This window comes from Gracilinanus agilis, chromosome 3, assembly GCF_016433145.1.
Source record: "Gracilinanus agilis isolate LMUSP501 chromosome 3, AgileGrace, whole genome shotgun sequence".
Taxonomy (NCBI): Eukaryota; Metazoa; Chordata; class Mammalia; order Didelphimorphia; family Didelphidae; genus Gracilinanus; species Gracilinanus agilis.
In genome coordinates, this window is record NC_058132.1 from 227,395,559 (window position 1) to 227,413,485 (window position 17,927).

General features: G+C 34.1%; 1 protein-coding gene across 1 annotated transcript in view; it reads right to left on the reverse strand.

Annotated features, from left to right (window-relative positions):
- ANKAR (ankyrin and armadillo repeat containing) overlaps positions 1-17,927 on the reverse strand; it is a 74,798-nt gene that overhangs the window by 21,777 nt on the left and 35,094 nt on the right. Inside the window, exons 9-12 of the mRNA XM_044669073.1 lie at positions 7,030-7,238; positions 6,276-6,380; positions 4,474-4,718; positions 814-982 (exon numbers count right to left, since the gene is read on the reverse strand). Of these exons, the coding sequence (XP_044525008.1) occupies positions 814-982; positions 4,474-4,718; positions 6,276-6,380; positions 7,030-7,238 (728 nt within the window). The remainder of the gene's footprint in view (positions 1-813; positions 983-4,473; positions 4,719-6,275; positions 6,381-7,029; positions 7,239-17,927) is intronic.

The following is a 17,927-nucleotide window of genomic DNA, read 5'->3' on the forward strand; positions in this document are numbered from 1 at the left end:
AACTAGTTTAGTCATTACCTAACTGATAGATATCTACTTTGCTTTCAGTTGAATGTACAATTTGTAAAAAATTATTTGAGAAACTCATTTACATTTTGCACTGTTAAAATTGAATTTTTAGAAATAAGTTGAAAAGTAACAAAAATTCTTGCCTTCAAGAGATATCTGATTAATAATGTTCCTAAAAATCCTTTCTATAAAGCAGAATTGTTACAAGATTTGGTGAGATTTGGATATGGGAGTGAGAGAGAAGGAAGGATTATAAAATTAGATAATTAGAAGGATGATTGTTACCATCAGACAGGAAATTTTGGTCAAGGAGAAGATTTAGAAGGGAAGATTACAAATTCTGTTTTAGATATGTTGAGTCTGAAACAACTATTGAGAGAGGCCATCGATCTAATTTATTATTAGCCTAACTAACAATCAAGCTCAGAATCTTGCCTTCCTGTTTACCTTAATTTTCAAATGCAACAACAGGGTATAATCATTGTGAAAAGTGCTGTAATAAAGGGATAGGTATATATTATGTGTCCAGTTCCCAGATATTCAACCAGGGCTTTGGGAATCCAGTTCCTTCAAAGAACACAGTGACAAGTGCCTCTTCCCTACTGGGAGGGTTGAACATGTTGTCACCCAAAGTATCCTAGAAATTCAGCAACTGTAGAGACCCAGATGTGTATTTTAAAGTAAATAGACATTCCATTATAAAACAAATCCTAGACACCTTCCCATAGAGAAGTTCGAAGTCAAGATTATATTATCTAAAACACAATATCTTGTCACTTTAATTGCACAGAAATGAAAACTCACCTGATTCTGAACTCAGAAAGGAAACAAGATATGGGATGCCTTTGTTATCTTTCACAGCTTTCTGATTTTCTGGGTATCCTGTACATAATACCCTCATACAGTTCATTACATTCAACAGGAGGAATTCTTTGTCTGACTTTAAGAGACTTATTAGAGCAGGCATTCCATTCTAAAACAAATACAAATTATATATGATTTATACATTTTTCATTTGGAATCTATTTTTATACTATTAACTAATTATATATATATATGTATATATATATATATGATCTGCTAATTAAGGGACTAACTTTATTATTTCTTACACATAGGCATGTCTACATTGAAGAGAACATTTATGTTGTAGGCAAGTCTTTATTCACTTAAGACAAGTACACACTTTGCCTTAATGACTGTTCAAAAAGGAAAGGAAAAATGTAGAAGGCACTATTGCCTAAAGGAAAGAATGTGTATGAATATGGTCAGAAGAGACCTGAATTCAAATCCTACTTACTAGCTGTGTAACCATAAGTAAGTTACTTAACCCCTCTGTGCCCCAATTTCCAGTCTATAAAACGGGAATAATAATAGGGCTATTGTCAGGATCAAGTGAGAAAAAGCATGGGTAGCATTTGACAAACCTTCAAGCACTATTACTAATATTATGAAAGATCAATAGAATAAAGCACTGCATTTATAATTAACTGCCTGTGGAGTCACTGGCTCAGTTATAGTAAATGCAACTACATTATCCCTGTAGCACAAAACAACATGAATTCAATCCAATTTTTAAAAATGAATGACCTATCAAAACAATCTGGTATTGGCTAAGAACTAGAGTAGTGGATCAAGAAATTGGTTAGGAAATCAACACACAGCAGTTAATGATCACAGTAACCTAGTGTTCAATAAACCCAAACATCCAAGCCTTTTGGGGAAGAACTCACTATTTGACAAAAACTACTGGGAAAACTGGGGAAAAATAGGGGAGAAATTAGGCATAGACCAATATCTCACAATATATACCAAGATAAAGTCAAAATGGATATTTGATGTAGAAATAAATGAAGATATCATAAACAAAGTGGGGAACACAGAAAAGTTTACCTGTGAGATGTAAGGGAAGAATTTTTGAACAAACGATACAGAAAACATTACAAAGAATGAAATGGATAATTTTGGTTACATTAAATTAAAAAGTTTCTGTGCAAACAAAACCAATGCAACCAAGATTAAAAGGGAAATGATAAATTGTGGGAAAATGTATAGCAAGTGTCTTTAACAAAGGCTTCATTTCTCAAATATATAGAGAACTGAGCCAATTTTATAAAAATACTAAGCATTGGGGGCACCTGGGTGGCTCAGTGGATTGAGAGTCAGGCCTAGAAACGGGAGGTCCTGGCTTCAAATCTGGCCTCAGACATTTCCTAGCTGTGTGACTCTGGGCAAGTCATTTGACTCCCATTGCCTAGCCCTTACCACTCTTCTGCCTTAGAACCAATACATAGTATTGATTCTAAAATGGAAGGTAAGGGTTAAACAAAATACTAAGCATTCCTCAATTGATAATTTGTAAATGGATATGAACTGGCAGTTCTCAGATGAAGAAATTAAAACGACCAATAATCATATGAGGAAGTGCTCCAAATCACTATTGATTAGAAAAATGCAGATTAAAACAGCTCTGAAATACCACCTCACACCTATCAGAGCGGCTAATATGAACAAAAATGAAAATGATAAAGAGTTGAAGGGGATGTGGGATAATTGGGACACTAATTTACTATTCATGGAACTGTAAACTGGTACAACTATTCTGAAGAGCACTCTACCCAAAAGGGTATAAAACTATGCATACTTTTTAACCCTGCATACCACTACTGGATCTGTTTCCCAAAGAGATCAGAGATAGAGGAAAAGGACCTACTTGTACAAAAATATTTTTAGTAGCTCTTTTTGTAATGGCAAAGAATTGGAAACTGAAGGGTGTCCATCAACTGAAGAATGACTGATCAAGCTTTGGTATATGGTTGTGATGGAAAACTACTGCATTATATGAAATGATAAACAGGATGAGTTCAGAAAAACCTGGAAAGACTTATATGAACTAATGCAAAGTGAAGTGAGCAGAACCAGGAGAACAGTACATGCAGGAACAGAAATATTGTACCATGATCAACTGTGAAGTACTAAACTATTATCAGCCAGACAAGGCCAAAATAATCCCAAGACACTCATGATAAAAAAAAATGCTATCCACAGCCAAAGAAGGAACTGCTCAAATCTGATTATAGATCAAAGTATGCCATCCTTCATGTTATTTCCTTCATGAGTTTTTTAATTGAATATGTGATGTGTTTTCATTCATGACATGGGGAATTTGGAAATATGTATTACATGAAAGCACTGGTATAATCTATATCAGACTATCACCTCTGGGATGGGGGGGTAGAGTGAAAGGGAGAATCTCAAAATGTCAGAAAACAATTAAACAATTATCAAAAATTATTTCTACATGTAAATAAAAAATAAAATTCAGTTTAAAAAATGAATTACCTGATCTGATATGACCAGTTACAAAATACGAATGAACCAAGAAAATATTAATTGCAAAATTTTAAGGGAGGCATCTCTGAAAGACTATAAAGTATGGAGAAGGTGCTGACCTGCATTTGTTAAGAGATTCCTCATCCAAGAGTGGCCTTTCCCAATGAAATCCCAGATCTGGTCCCTATCCCTTAAGAATTCCATTTCAGCTGAACTGATTCTCTACTGTCCTCCCCACAATGAAGCAAAATCCCTGCTGCAGCCCCATGGAATTTATCTTCTGGAAATACTATCAGTTAATAAAACCAAATCACTAGCATCAAAAGTGAAAAAAGATGAATTTACCACTAATAAAGGTGAAAAAGTATTTATTAGGAATTATTTTGCTCAGTTAAATGCTAATAAAATTAACAAGTTAAGTGAAATGGAAGAATATTTACAAAACTATAAATTGCCTAGCCCAGTGATGGGCAAACTTTTTAAAGAAGGGGCCAAAGGAAAGGGAATGTTCATCTGTCAGTCTGTTTCTAAGGCAACTCTTTAGAAATTTCATTGTATTGTATCCTACTCATTGTATTCATTAGATTAGGAATAATGTCACTCTGCCGGATAGAACATTTCAGGTCCCCCTTCCCCTGCATCTAGCCCACTGGTCGTAGTTTGCCCATCATTGGCCTAAACTAATTGAGGAGGAAATAGAATATCTAAGTAAACTATTTTAAAAAAAGAAATTGAACAGGACATAAATGAACTTACAAAGGAAAAAGCATCAAATCCAGATGGATTTACAAGTGAATTTTACCAAACACTTAAAGATCATCTAATTCTAATGTTAAATAATAAATATTAAAAATCACCAACTGAAAATATTATAAAGTTGACATTATATACTTAATTATGTTATATATTGATTTTATATAATTATATAAATTATAAGCATTACTAAATAAACTTAAATTATTTAGAACAATGGGTAAAGAGAGGTCCTGCCAAACTGCTTTTAGGAAGCAAATATGGCGCTGACACTTAAACCAAGAAGAGCAGAAACAGACAAAATTATAGGCCAGTTTCATAAATAAGTATAAGTAGAAATATAATCGGCTGAAATTAGGCATCATGAAATAAACGTACATGTTTGGCAATTATGCGCTTGTTGTTTTCAATCTGAGCCACATCATAGAGAATAACTGCACTGCGTGCCTGCAGCTCAGGTTCATCAAAATGCAGCAAGTTGATGAGCACTGGAATACCTCCTGCATCTACCAGTGCGTGGCACACAGATCTGTGGGTAGAGATGTTGCTCAGCAACCCTAAGATTTTACACTTCAGTTGCAATTTGTGACTTTTTAGCAGGTGAATTAAAGCAGGAATGGTTCCTGGGGGGAGTCAGAGACAAGATAATATATGTAAAGCGTTTTGCAAATCTTGATGGGGCCATATAACTTTGAGTTATTATTATTAGAAAATCAAGATGGAGGCAGCTAGGTGGCTCAGCCAGGACTGGAGATGGGAGACTCTGGGTTCAAATTTAACCTCAAATCCTTCCTAAATATGTGATCTTGGGCAAGTCACTTTACCTTAACTGCCTAGTTCTTACTGCTGTTCCATTTGTTTTGAATAGTGTATACCTTTCCAAAAGCATTATCCACTCATGAGCTCTATCCAATATGTCTTAATGATATCTCTTATTTCTAGATTGCTTTATCTATTTCTTTTTTATCCTTATTTGTATTGAGACATGAATATTAGTCTCCTTCTTAGATATTGCCCTTGTGGATTATTTGCCCTCTCTTTTGTAATTTTCCCCTTTATATTATATTTGCTACTCTCTTAGGTGTCACATTTTTGTGATCAATGTCTGTTATCTTTCATTTTGACTTTTAATTCCTATGAATTATGTTAGAAAGAATTCAGATAAATATATAATTTTTCTTGGCCTTTCTTAGGTGCATGTCATATGAGAAATCCAAATCCCGTAGCTTCTTACTTTCCCCTAATAAATACTTCTAGCTTCCTGACTGTGTTCTGAATGATTGACTTTGACAAAGGTCTGACATTACTGTACTAAGGTATTCAAAATTTATTGACTACCAAATGAGAATTTTAAGTTAAAGTGCTTATTTGTAGGCCCAGCATTATATTATTCTCAAAATGACATTTTTCTAATGTAATCTTGTTTTAAATTTCTTATTTGTCTATAATAGTCATGAATGAAAGTTTTCCTTTTTATTTAATCAACACATTTTCCCTTTTCTGTAACTTCTTAAATAATTTTCAAGTCAAGTTAATGTGGGCATTTTATAGTCTTCTGTCTACTAAAAGGCAAGAAGATTGCCAAACAATCAGCACATACATACTAAATAATTTTAACTATACTAGATCCAAAGTTAAATCTGAATCGCCTCAGTAATGCAGTTTTAGAGATGAAGGTTGGTTTATCTAGAGTTATCTTGAGAATTTTGGCTCATTTTGAGAGTAGGGTAAGGGAATTTTAGAACAAATCAAACCCCTACCAGTTCCCTTCCCAAATGTAATTCCTTTCCAAAAACAATATTTTTATGCTAAGTGAACCTAGAAATAAAACAGAAACATATTAAATGAATAGTTATCCAACAAATACTTGTTTACATTAATTTATTGCACTGAAATAAAATGAAGTTATTGATTCAATATAATCAGCATTGAAGCCAATATTATCAGCATTGAAAAAAATGTGAAATTTCATAGAAATGGAATAACTATAATTCAATGAGATTTACTTATTCTGAGGTGAAAAGAGGATAAACTTCATTGTGTTCCTTTCTTATAGTCTAACAATTGGGCAATAATGAAAAAATATATTTTAATACAGTTAACATAGCTATACAGGGGCACTATATAAAATTAGTAGAAAAAGTAGAAATGAGTTATTAATTTGTTTACTTTTGTATTACCTGCATCTAAAATACACTTCCAATAGTTTTCACTTGCTAAGCAAATTACTTCCAAGGACATGACTGCCATCATCTTCCGTTTATAATTGTCAGACTCCAACATTTCTGATAGGGATTCAACAGAAGAATATAAAATGTGATTCTGTAAGCTACAACTATGTGATTAAGGCTTTCTCTACATAACCAAAATAAGACCAAAAATTAAGGTCATAATCACCAACTCCAAAAATCAATAAAGCTCTTACCTGTGCATGACCCTGTACTAGGTGATAAGCAGATTAAATTAGCCTGACAAGGTTTCTCATCTCTGAGGTCTAAATTGTTTAATAATTTGTTATTGTTTATTTAATAGTTATTTAAAATTTTTAATAATTCATAAAAAGGGAGGATATGACTCTTCAATTAAGGAAATTAATATTTTCTTTGGTCATCTGAATTAAATTTCCAAGTGGCTCAAGTTTATAAGAAAACTACTTACTTCTCTAATTTATTTTTTTAAGGTACAGTTCAATGAACAGTTAAGATATATTATTATTGCCAGGGAATGTTGGTTCATGACACTTGGGATTTGCTAACAATTGTTGATAAAATAATTTTTCCATTCTTACAGGACTCATGATCTAAACATGGAAACCATATAGGTCAATATATACTTTTTATCATTATTAAAGTGAGAGCAAAGAAGTACCAATGATAATTATTAATGTGAATGACAATTTCAAAATTTATTTGAAAAGATAATGTGTCTACTTACCTACCAAGGTTTTCCATACTGGGAGTTCAGGGATATTTAACTCTATAATATGCTTCAAAATTTCTGTATGGAAGTTTAGCACTGACAAATGAATTATATTATTTCCTTTGCTGTCTGTTTTTCTCCAATTGGCTCCATGAGAAAACAAATAATGGAGAGTGTCCAGTGCTCCAGATGTGGCTGCGAGTAATAATGGTGTACACCGGTGTCTGAAAAACACAGGAACACACTGCAATAACACAGCACAACAGGATACGGAATATTAATTGAGGTTGCTTTTCCACTTAATTAATCTAATTCAAAATATTTATATAAAATGCATATAAAGGGGCAGCTGGGTAGCTCAGTGGATTGAGAGTCAGGCCTAGAGACGGGAGGTCCTAGGTTCAAATCAGGCCTCAGACACTTCCCAGCTGTGTGACCCTGGGCAAGTCACTTGACCCCCATTGCCCACGCTTACGACTCTTCCACCTATGAGCCAATACACAGAAGTTAAGGGTTTAAAAAAATAAAAATAAAAAAATAAAAAATAAAAATGCATATAAAATAAAAGTAATCAAAATATTAGTTCAAATGGTTTTAGATACTTATCTAACATATAACATTCAATGTCCATCACAATGCCTAAGCCCTATAACTTCCTCAAGCAATTGTATCCTGCCAACACAGAAATCTCTGTCTAATACTATGTGATTCTATCTTGCCCACAAACTTGCTCCTTTCTTAATATTGCCTTTACTTTTCCTATTTTCTAACTTCAATCTAGTTCCATTTCATCCCTGTCTACTTCTTTTCTTCTTAAATTTGCCTCTCAATCACTTCCTGTGCCTTATAAAAATGTTATTCTATTATGGGGATGCTTGTGCTCAAAGTCTCTCATCTCCTATGTCTATGACCTCTAACAATATCATATCTCTAACTGATCTCTTTGTGGAGACATAACCTTTTTCTTTGCCCCATAATTCAAGCTGAAAGAAGGCATATTGCCCTTTTTTGTATCACCAGGCTCACTTTTTACATCACTGGTCATTCTATTTCTATCATCCTTCATTTCCACAATTTAAAGCCCATATCAGTCATTTATATCACATTCTCTAAATCATCTACTGCTATCATTATGTACTACCCACTATGACCCTCTTCTACCTTCTTCAGTGATGTTAGGACCAGACATAAGGTGTTTATTTATATTTCTCCATCCCATCTCTAATTTTCATGCTCAGCAATTCCTACATTAACATGATTTGACACTCTTCCATTTTCTCAAACTCCTTGATACCATCTATAATTGCTCACATAAAAAAATGCCAAATGAGGGGGCAGCTGGGTAGCTCAGTGGAGTGAGAGTCAGGCCTAGAGACAGGAGGTCCTAGGTTCAAACCCGGCCTCAGCCACTTCCCAGCTGTGTGACCCTGGGCAAGTCACTTGACCCCCATTGCCCACCCTTACCAATCTTCCACCTATGAGACAATACACGGAAGTACAAGGGTTTAAAAAAAATACAAAAAAAAAATGCCAAATGAGAATGAGAAGAGTATTGTGGGAGGAAAATACCTTGCTCTCACAAATTCCATCCCAATAATTAAAATTAAAATCAAAGTGAACTTCAGAGTTGCATAAATAATTAAAAGTCAGAGTAAAGCAGTCATCTCAACTAAGAGAACTTGAGAGGATGTTAGGAAAGATCTGAACTTCTGGGGGAGGGGGGGTCTGACAAGAGCAAGTTATAGCTACCTTTGAATCAACAAAAGACCAGCTCTTGGGCAGTTGTGTTGGTTGTAGCCTCAGAATCAGGAGTTCTGTCCCATAGACTGTATAGGGGTTCAGTGTTGAGCAAGGGAAGTTAATAGGGGAGGTTCTCAACCAGCAATGAATATAGAGACCCAGACATGCCTACTAGACATGGTCTCAGGTTGTGGCTATGGGCAAGAAGAAGGGAGCATACCTTGGTAAATGCAGATGCAGAGTGGTAAGAGCTTTGCTGGCTATGGTCACTTCTAGCAGTGCAGAGACTTTGGTTTCAGTTATTGGGCAAAGGGGTGAGTTATTGCTTGTAGCTGCTGAAGGGACTATAAGAAGCAAGAACTTTTGGGGTGGGTGTTTCTTGGGCCATGGTTATGATTCTGGAGTGGAGAAGAGCACCAGAAGTCACTCATAGACCAAAATCTGAGCCCAAGAAACAGTGATCATACCCTAACTCAGATTATAGAATATTAGAAGAATCAAGAAGACAAAGACCCCCAGATAGAACTCAGAAGATAGCAATATAAAAAACATGAAGCCTGAGGCATTATCCTGCACACCTTAGAATTAGAGATAGACCCTAGAATAAAGTTAACAGCCAAGAAATAAGCCTCTAAAGTGAGTAAGCAAAAGAGAAAGAACCCAATTATTGATAGTTACTGTGGTGATAGAGAAGATCAAATTTAAACTCAGAAGAAAACAGTGAAGTCAAAACAGATACTTCTAAATCTTTGAAGAAAAATGTAAAATGGCCACAGCTTAAAAAGGACTTTAAAAATTAAATAAGAGAAATGGAGGAAAATTTGGGAAACAATTAAGAGCAATGCAAGATAATCAAGAAAATTATGAAAAAAATCAACCAATTGGAAAAAGAGATCCAAAAATTTATGGAAGAAAATAACTACTTAAAAATTATAATTGAGCTAGGGGAACCTAATGACTACATAAGATGCCAAGAAATAGTAAAAGCAAAATCAAAAGAATCAAAATATGAAGAGAATTGTAAAATATATCATTACAAAAACAACTGACCTGGAAAACAGATTAAGGAGAGATAAATGTAAAATTGTTGGACTATCTGTAAAGTTATGATTTAAAAAAGAGTCTGTACACTATACTTCAAGAAATTACTATGAAAAAATTCATTAAAGCTTTAGAACTAGAGGGTAAAATGGAAATTGAAAAAAATCCACTGATCATTACCTTCAGAGAGCCCAAGATGAAAACTCACAGGAACATTGCAGCTAAGTTTTGAAGGTCAAGAAGAAGATACCACAAGTAACTAGAAAAAACGAGTTGAAAACTCTGGAGCTACAGACAGGATAACACAAGATCTAGCCCCCTCTATATTAAAAAACCTAAGGGAATGGAACATGATATTTGGAAAAGCAAAGGAGCTGGGGTTTCAACCAAAAATAACCTAGCTGGCATAACTGAGTATAATCATGTGAAGAAAATAAATGGATATTTAATGAATTAAAGAACTTTCAGATTTCCTGAGGAAAAGAAAAGGTGACCTAAATGAATCAGAAGAGACATAAAAAGTTAAACGAGAAAGAAGTATTATAAGAAATTCAGTAAGGTCAAATTATTCATTTCTTATATGGGAAAACTTTTATCTGTAATTATCTATAAAATGCTATAGTTACTAGGACAACTATAGATAGAAGGTGGGGCTGAGTTGATCATAATGAGATGATCCTAAAAAATAAAGTTGGATAGGGAAAGGCAAAAAGGAGCAATTGTTTCATGCAGAAAAGGTATGAATGGGGGAAGCAGTTGAGAGCTGGTAGTGCTAGAACCTTTTTCTTATTAGAACTACATTAAATAGAGAATAACATAAAAACACATAAAAGTCTTCTTAACTTGCAGAGAAACAGGAGGGTGAGGGTAGAGAATAATGATGATGAACCTTTTAGAGATAGAGTACCAGGCCCTGCTCTCATGCCACCCCTAGACCAAGTGCTGTGCCCCCCCAAAGACCAAATGCCACCCCCACCCCCTGAGACTGAGTGCTCTCCTCTGTTCCCCATCTCACCCTCCCAACTCCTCCCTTACCCTAGAGAGGGGAGGGAGGAAGCACTCCTATCAAGCTATGGACAAGGAGGAGGATGATGAGAGGTACATGTGGAGAGGAGAGGGGAGTAGCCCCAGTGTTCTGCTCCCCTCCAATTCTGATCCCCTTCAGCTATGTGTTATGCCATGAGCTATGTTCCCCTCAAATCTAGCTCCTCTCCAATCCCACCACAGGAATCACCTTCACCACAGACTCAAGAGGTTACCATCTACATCATACCATCACACAACACGCGAGCTCCCCTCTACTCCCAACACCTTACCTCAGACAGGGGAGGGAGGAAGTACTCCCATTGGGATGCTAGGTAGGGGAGGGGGCAGGGGAAGTGAGTAATATCCTCAGATACTTGGAAAGGGAGAGGGAACAGCAACTGCAGGCATGCCAACAAAGAAGGCTCTATGTGCCCTTTTTGGCACATGTGCCATAGGTTCACCATCACTGGTATAGGATAAGGGAAAGACTCTTAGAAAGGCGGGTGGATTAAGAAATATGAGAACAAGAGGTGAGGTTAAAAGAGGGATGACTCTTGGAAGGTGTGCAGAATAGGGACTTAGTGGTCAGATGTAAATTAGGACATGATAAAGAGAGGGAAAGAAGGATAAACAGTGAGGAAAAATTGGATGGAGGAAAATACATATCTAGTAATTATAATATTGAATTTGAATGGGATAAACTTATCTATAAAGCAGATATGGTTAGCAAAATAGATAAAAAACAAGAATCCGATAAATTTTTTTATATGAAACACATTTTAAAATGAGAGATGTATACCATAAAAACAAAGGACTATAACAGAATTTATTATGCCTTCAGATGATGCCAAAAAAAATCTATATCTCAAAGTTAAAGCTAAAATAAGTTTAATTAAAAATGAAAAACAGGAAACCTACATTGTGTTAAAAGGTACAAAAGATAATAAAATAGTATCAATAAATGCTAAATCTGGATGCACCAAATGCTATACCATCCAAAATTTTAAAGGAAAAGCTAAATAAATTATAGATAGAAATAAGTAGCAAAACTATAACCATGGGAAACTTCAATCTTCCCCTCTCAGAACCAGATAACTAAAAAATAAATAAGAAAGAAGTTGAAGAGATGAATAGAATCTTAGATAAGCTAGTAGATATGATAAATATCTGGAGAGAATTAAGTGGGATATAAAGGAATAAATCTTTTTCTCAGTGGTACTGATAGCTTTACAAAAATTGATCACATATCAGGGCATGAAAGCTTTATAGTTAAATGAAAAAAAGCAGAAATATTAAATGCATCCTTTTCAGATTATAATGCACTAAAAATTATATTTGATAATGGACCATAGAAACAAAGATTAAAAACTAATTGGAGAATAAATAATATAATTCTTAAAGAATAAATGGTTTAAAGAAATGTCATAGAAACAGCAAATAATTTCATAAAAGAGAATGATAACAATGAGATGGCAAAACCTATAAAATGAAGCAAAAGCAATAAGTAGAGGAAATATTATATATTTAAATGCTTATATCAAAAATGGAGAAAGAACAAATCAATTAATTGAGTATACAATTTTAAAAAGAACATGCTAGAAAAAGAACAAATAAAAAATCCCCAATTAAACATCAAAGTGTAAAATCTAAAAATAAATTAAATTTAATAAAAACTGATTTAATAAACAAAACTAGGGTCTGGCTTTATGAAAAAAACAATAAAATAGACAAACCACAATATGATTAATGTGATTAAAAAAACAAATCACTAGTATAAAAAATGAAAGGAATGAATATACCACTAATAAAGACTAAAACATATCAACTTTTAGGAGTTATTTTTCCCAAAATTTAACAATTTAAATAAAATGGAAGAATATTTATAAAAATATAAATTGCCTAGATTAACAAATGAGGGAAAAGAATAAGTAAACCTATTAAAAGAAATTGGACAGACTAAAATTAGCTTCCTAAGGAAAAAAGCATTAGGACTAACTAAATGAATTTTCAATTTACAATCTAAAGGTCAACTAATACCAATATTACACAAATTATTTGGAATAAAAGACAAAGAAGGAGCCTTCTCAAACTCCATTTAGAAAAGAAATATGGTGATGATAACTAAACCAGGAAGAGTAAAAACAAAGAAAGAAAAGTATAGAACAATTTCACTAATGAATATGGATGCGAAAATCCTAAATGTTATTTAGGATATTACAACATCATATTACATAGATTATATATTGTAACCAAATGGAGTTTATATCACAGATGCAAGGATGGTTTAATATAAGGAAAACAATTAACATAACTGATTATATCAATAACAAAAATAACAAAAATCAAAATTGTATTTATAGAGGCATAAAAAGCTTTTGCCAAACTAAAACACTTATCCTATTAAAAACTCTTGAAAGCATGAGTATAAATTGATTTCTCCTTAAAATGATTAAAAAAGTATCTACTTAAAACCATCAGCAAACATTATGTGTAATGGAGATAAGCTAGAAGCCTTCCCAATAAGATCAGGAGTGAAATAAGAATGCCCATTATCATCAACATTATTCAATATTGTGTTAGAAATTCTAGCAATAGCAATAAGAGAAGAAAAAGAAATTAAAGGCATCAGATTGGGTAATGAGGTAATAAAATGATGTCTTTTTGCAGATGATATGATTGTATATTTGGAAAATCCTAGAGGTTCAAATTTACAAAAATATAAATTGCCTAGATTAACAGCAGAAGAAATAGAATACATATCAGAAAAAGAAATTGAAAAAGCCATCGAAGAACTCCCTAAGAAAAAATCCCCAGGCTTCACAAGTGAATTCTATCAAACCTTCAAAGAACAACTAATCCCAATACTATACAAATTATTTGATATAATAAGCAAAGAAGGAGTTCTACCAAATTCCTTTTATGATACAAATATGGTACTGATCCCAAAGCCAGGTAGATCAAAAACAGAGAATGAAAACTACAGACCAATCTCCTTAATGAACACAGATGCAAAAATCTTAAACAGAATATTAGCAAAAAGACTCCAGCAAGTGATCATGAGGGTTTTTCATTATGATCAGGTGGGATTTATACCAGGAATGCAAAGATGGTTTAACATAAGGAAAACCATTCACATAACTGACCATATCAACAAGCAAACCAACGAAAACCACACGATTATCTCAATAGATGCTGAAAAAGCCTTTGACAAAATACAACACTCATTCCTATTGAAAACACTAGAAAGTATAGGAATAGAAGGACCTTTACTAAAAGTAATAAATAGTATATATTTAAAACCATCAACAAGCATCATATGCAATGGGGATAAATTAGAAGCCTTCACAGTAAGATCAGGAGTAAAACAAGGATGCCCATTATCTCCTCTATTATTTAACATTAGCAGTAGAAATTAGAGAAGAAAAAGAAATTTAAGGTATCAAAATAAGTAATTAGGAGACTAAACTATCACTCTTTGCAGATGATATGATGGTCTACTTAAAAAATCCTAGAGAATCAACTAAGAAGCTGGTAGAAATAATCAACAACTTTAGCAAAGCTGCAGGATACAAAATAAATGCACATAAACCATCAGCACTTTTATATATTTTCAACACATTACGACAGCAAGAGGTAGAAAGAGAAACACCATTTAAAATCACCCTAGACAATATAAAATACTTAGGAATCTATCCAACAAAACAAATACAGGAATTACACGAACACAACTACAAAACACTTTCCAAACAATTAAAACTAGATCTAAACAATTAGAAAAACATTGATTGCTCATGGGTAGGATGAGCTAACATAATAAAAATGACCATTCTACCCAAATTAATATACCTATTTAGTGTCATACCTATCCAACTACCAAAAAACTTTTTTACTGAATTAGGAAAAACTATAACAAAGTTCATTTGGAAGAACAAAAGATCAAGAATATCAAGGGAAATAATGAAAAAAAAACGTCAAGGAAGGTGGCCTAGCAGTACCAGATATTAAACTATACTATAAAGCAGTGGTCATCAAAATGATATGGTACTGACTAAGAGACAGGAGGGAGGATCAGTGGAATAGACTTGGGGTAAGTGACCTCAGCAAGACAGTGTATGATAAACCCAAAGAGCCCAAACTTTGGGACAAAAATCCACTATTTGACAAAAAACTGTTGGGAAAATTGGAAAACAATATGGGAGAGATTAGGTTTAGATCAACATCTCACACTCTGCACCAAGATAAATTCAGAATGGGTGAATGACCTGAATATAAAGAAGGAAACTTTAAGTAAATTAAGTGAACACAGAATAGTATACTTGTCAGATCTTTGGGAAAGGGAAAAATTTTAAACCAAGCAAGTGTTAGAAAAATTAAAAATGTAAAATAAATAATTTTGATTATATTAAATTAAAAAGGTTTTGTAACAAACAAAAACAATGCAACCAAAATCAGAAAGGAAACAATAAACTGGGGGAAAAATCTTTATAACAAAAAACTCTGACAGAGATTTAATTACTCAAATAAACAAAGATCTAAATCAATTGTATAAAAAATAAAGCCATTCCCCCATTGATAAATGGGCAAGGGACATGAATAGGAAATTTTCACATAAAGAAATCCAAACTATCAATAAGTACATGAGAAAGTGTTCTAAATCTCTAATAATTAGAGAAATGCAAATCAAAACAACTCTGAGGTATCACCTCACACCTAGCAGATTGGCTAAAATGAAAGAAGGGGAGAGTAATGAATGTTGGAGGGGATGTGGCAAAATTGGGACATTAATGCATTGCTGGTGGAGTTGTGAACTGATCCAACAATTCTGGATGGCAATTTGGAACTATGCACAAAGGGCTATAAAAGAATGCCTGCCCTTTGATCCAGCCATACCATTGTTGGGTTTGTACCCCAAAGAGATCATAGATAAACAGACTTGTACAAAAATATTCATAGACATGCTTTTTGTGGTGGCAAAAAACTGGAAAATGAGGGTATGCCCTTCTATTAGAGAATGGCTGAACAAATTGTGGTATCTGCTGGTGATGGAATACTATTGTGCTTAAAGGAATAATAAACTAGAGGAATTCTATGTGAACTGGAAAGACCTCCAGGAATTGATGCAGAGTGAAAGGTGCAGAGCCAGAAGAACATTGTACACAGAGACTGATACACTGTGGTACAATCCAATGTAATGGACTTCTGTACTGGCAGCAATGCAATGACTCAGGACAATCCTGAGGGACTTATGGAAAAGAACACTACCCACATTCAGAGGAAGAACTACAGGAGTGGAAACACAGAAGAAAAACAACTGCTTGAACACATGGGTTGATGTGGACATGGTTGGGGATGTAGACTTGAAACAACCACACCAATGTAATTATCTATTACCTCTCTGACTAGCCAAGATTCATGAAAACGAGCTTTTTACCATCACCCTTGACTTCCAGTTGCTTAACCCTTTCCTATTTATTTAGTTATAACTAATCTTTATGACTAGAGGGACTATATAGACCGCCAATAATTCCTTTTTTAAAAAATTTTATATTTTAAAAAATAATTATTCCAGTAAATTTACACGTTTTCCAAGGTTACATGATTCATGATGTCTCCTTCCCCTCTTCCCTCTGTTCTCCGGGAGTTGACAAGCAATTCCACTGGTTTATACATGTAGTATCACTCAAAACCTATTTCTATATTATTCATTTTTGTAAGAGAGTAATTTTATAAAACTAAAAGCCCAAATCATATATGGTCAATAATTTCAAAACAAATTTCAATAGACCAGGCTCCCTTCACCCTGAACCTCCTACATTTCTGCAATATTCCAATTCTCAGTCCTGTATCTCCTCAACATTTTCTCCATATCTATTTCTTCGAAAACAGCTGTGTTGATACATAAAGTCAAGGAGGTATACCAACTTGGCCCACTATAAAGTCATGGTATGTAATGTGAATGAGGCTCTCAATATTGCTCTTTAATCTTATAATCGTTTCTTGTTGGTTATTTAATAGGTCCCTGCTATTCAAAACCTTCTCCATTTCTATTCATCTAACAAATATTATTTACCTCTTATTATGTAAATGGTACTGTACTAAGTACTGGGAAAGATTGAAAAAAAAGCTTTAGACATGGTCTTGTCCTCAATATCCTTACAATCACTTAAAGGACATAAAATTATACAAAGAATGAATAATTCTATTTTGATTAGTCTTACATATTGTTTAAATTATAAAACTCTATGCGAATATCTATTCCTCTCTGTCTTTCTCCCACTTCCCAACTTCCTTCTCAAATAAATAGCTCTTGCCCACCCATAATTCTCCTTCATTTTGTCACTATTATTTCCCTCAATTATGAACCAAACTTGCTGTTCTCTTCATACTTCATTCTACTTCTAATCTACTGTTCAATTCACACCTATTTCTCCCAGGAAACAACATTTTAAAAGCGGAAGAGATAGGTTCCGGGTTAAGATGGCGGCAGAGTAAGAAGCAGCTCTTAACCTCTCCTGACCAAAACACACAAAACTCCTCAAGGGGACATAAAAACAAGTCCAGACGAACGGAGGAACCCCCACAACAGGGCACAGCGTGGAAGGTATGTGGAATCGAGGCATTTCCATGCTATAAAAGGGTGAAACAGCCCTCACGAAATCGCGGGCTGAGTAACCACCCCATCCCCACCCCCTCCACACACAACACCTGTAGCTCTGAAGCCAGCTAAAAAGAAATAGAGCAAGTTTGGGGCACCCATCGAGTCATTGGCAGCTCCGGGGCCTGCTCCTGAGAGCAGCAAGACTTAGGACCCCATTAAGCCAAAAAACGCAGAAATAGAATACCTAAATAATCCCATATCAGAAAAAGAAATTAAACAAGCCATCAAAGAACTCCCTAAGAAAAAATCGCCAGGGCCTGATGGATTCACAAGTGAATTCTATCAGACATTTAAAGAGCAACTAATCCCAATACTATACAAATTATTTGATATGATAAGCAAAGAAGGAGTCCTACCAAATTCCTTTTATGACACAAATATGGTACTGATTCCAAAGCCAGGGAGACCAAAAACAGAGAAAGAAAACTACAGACCAATCTCCCTAATG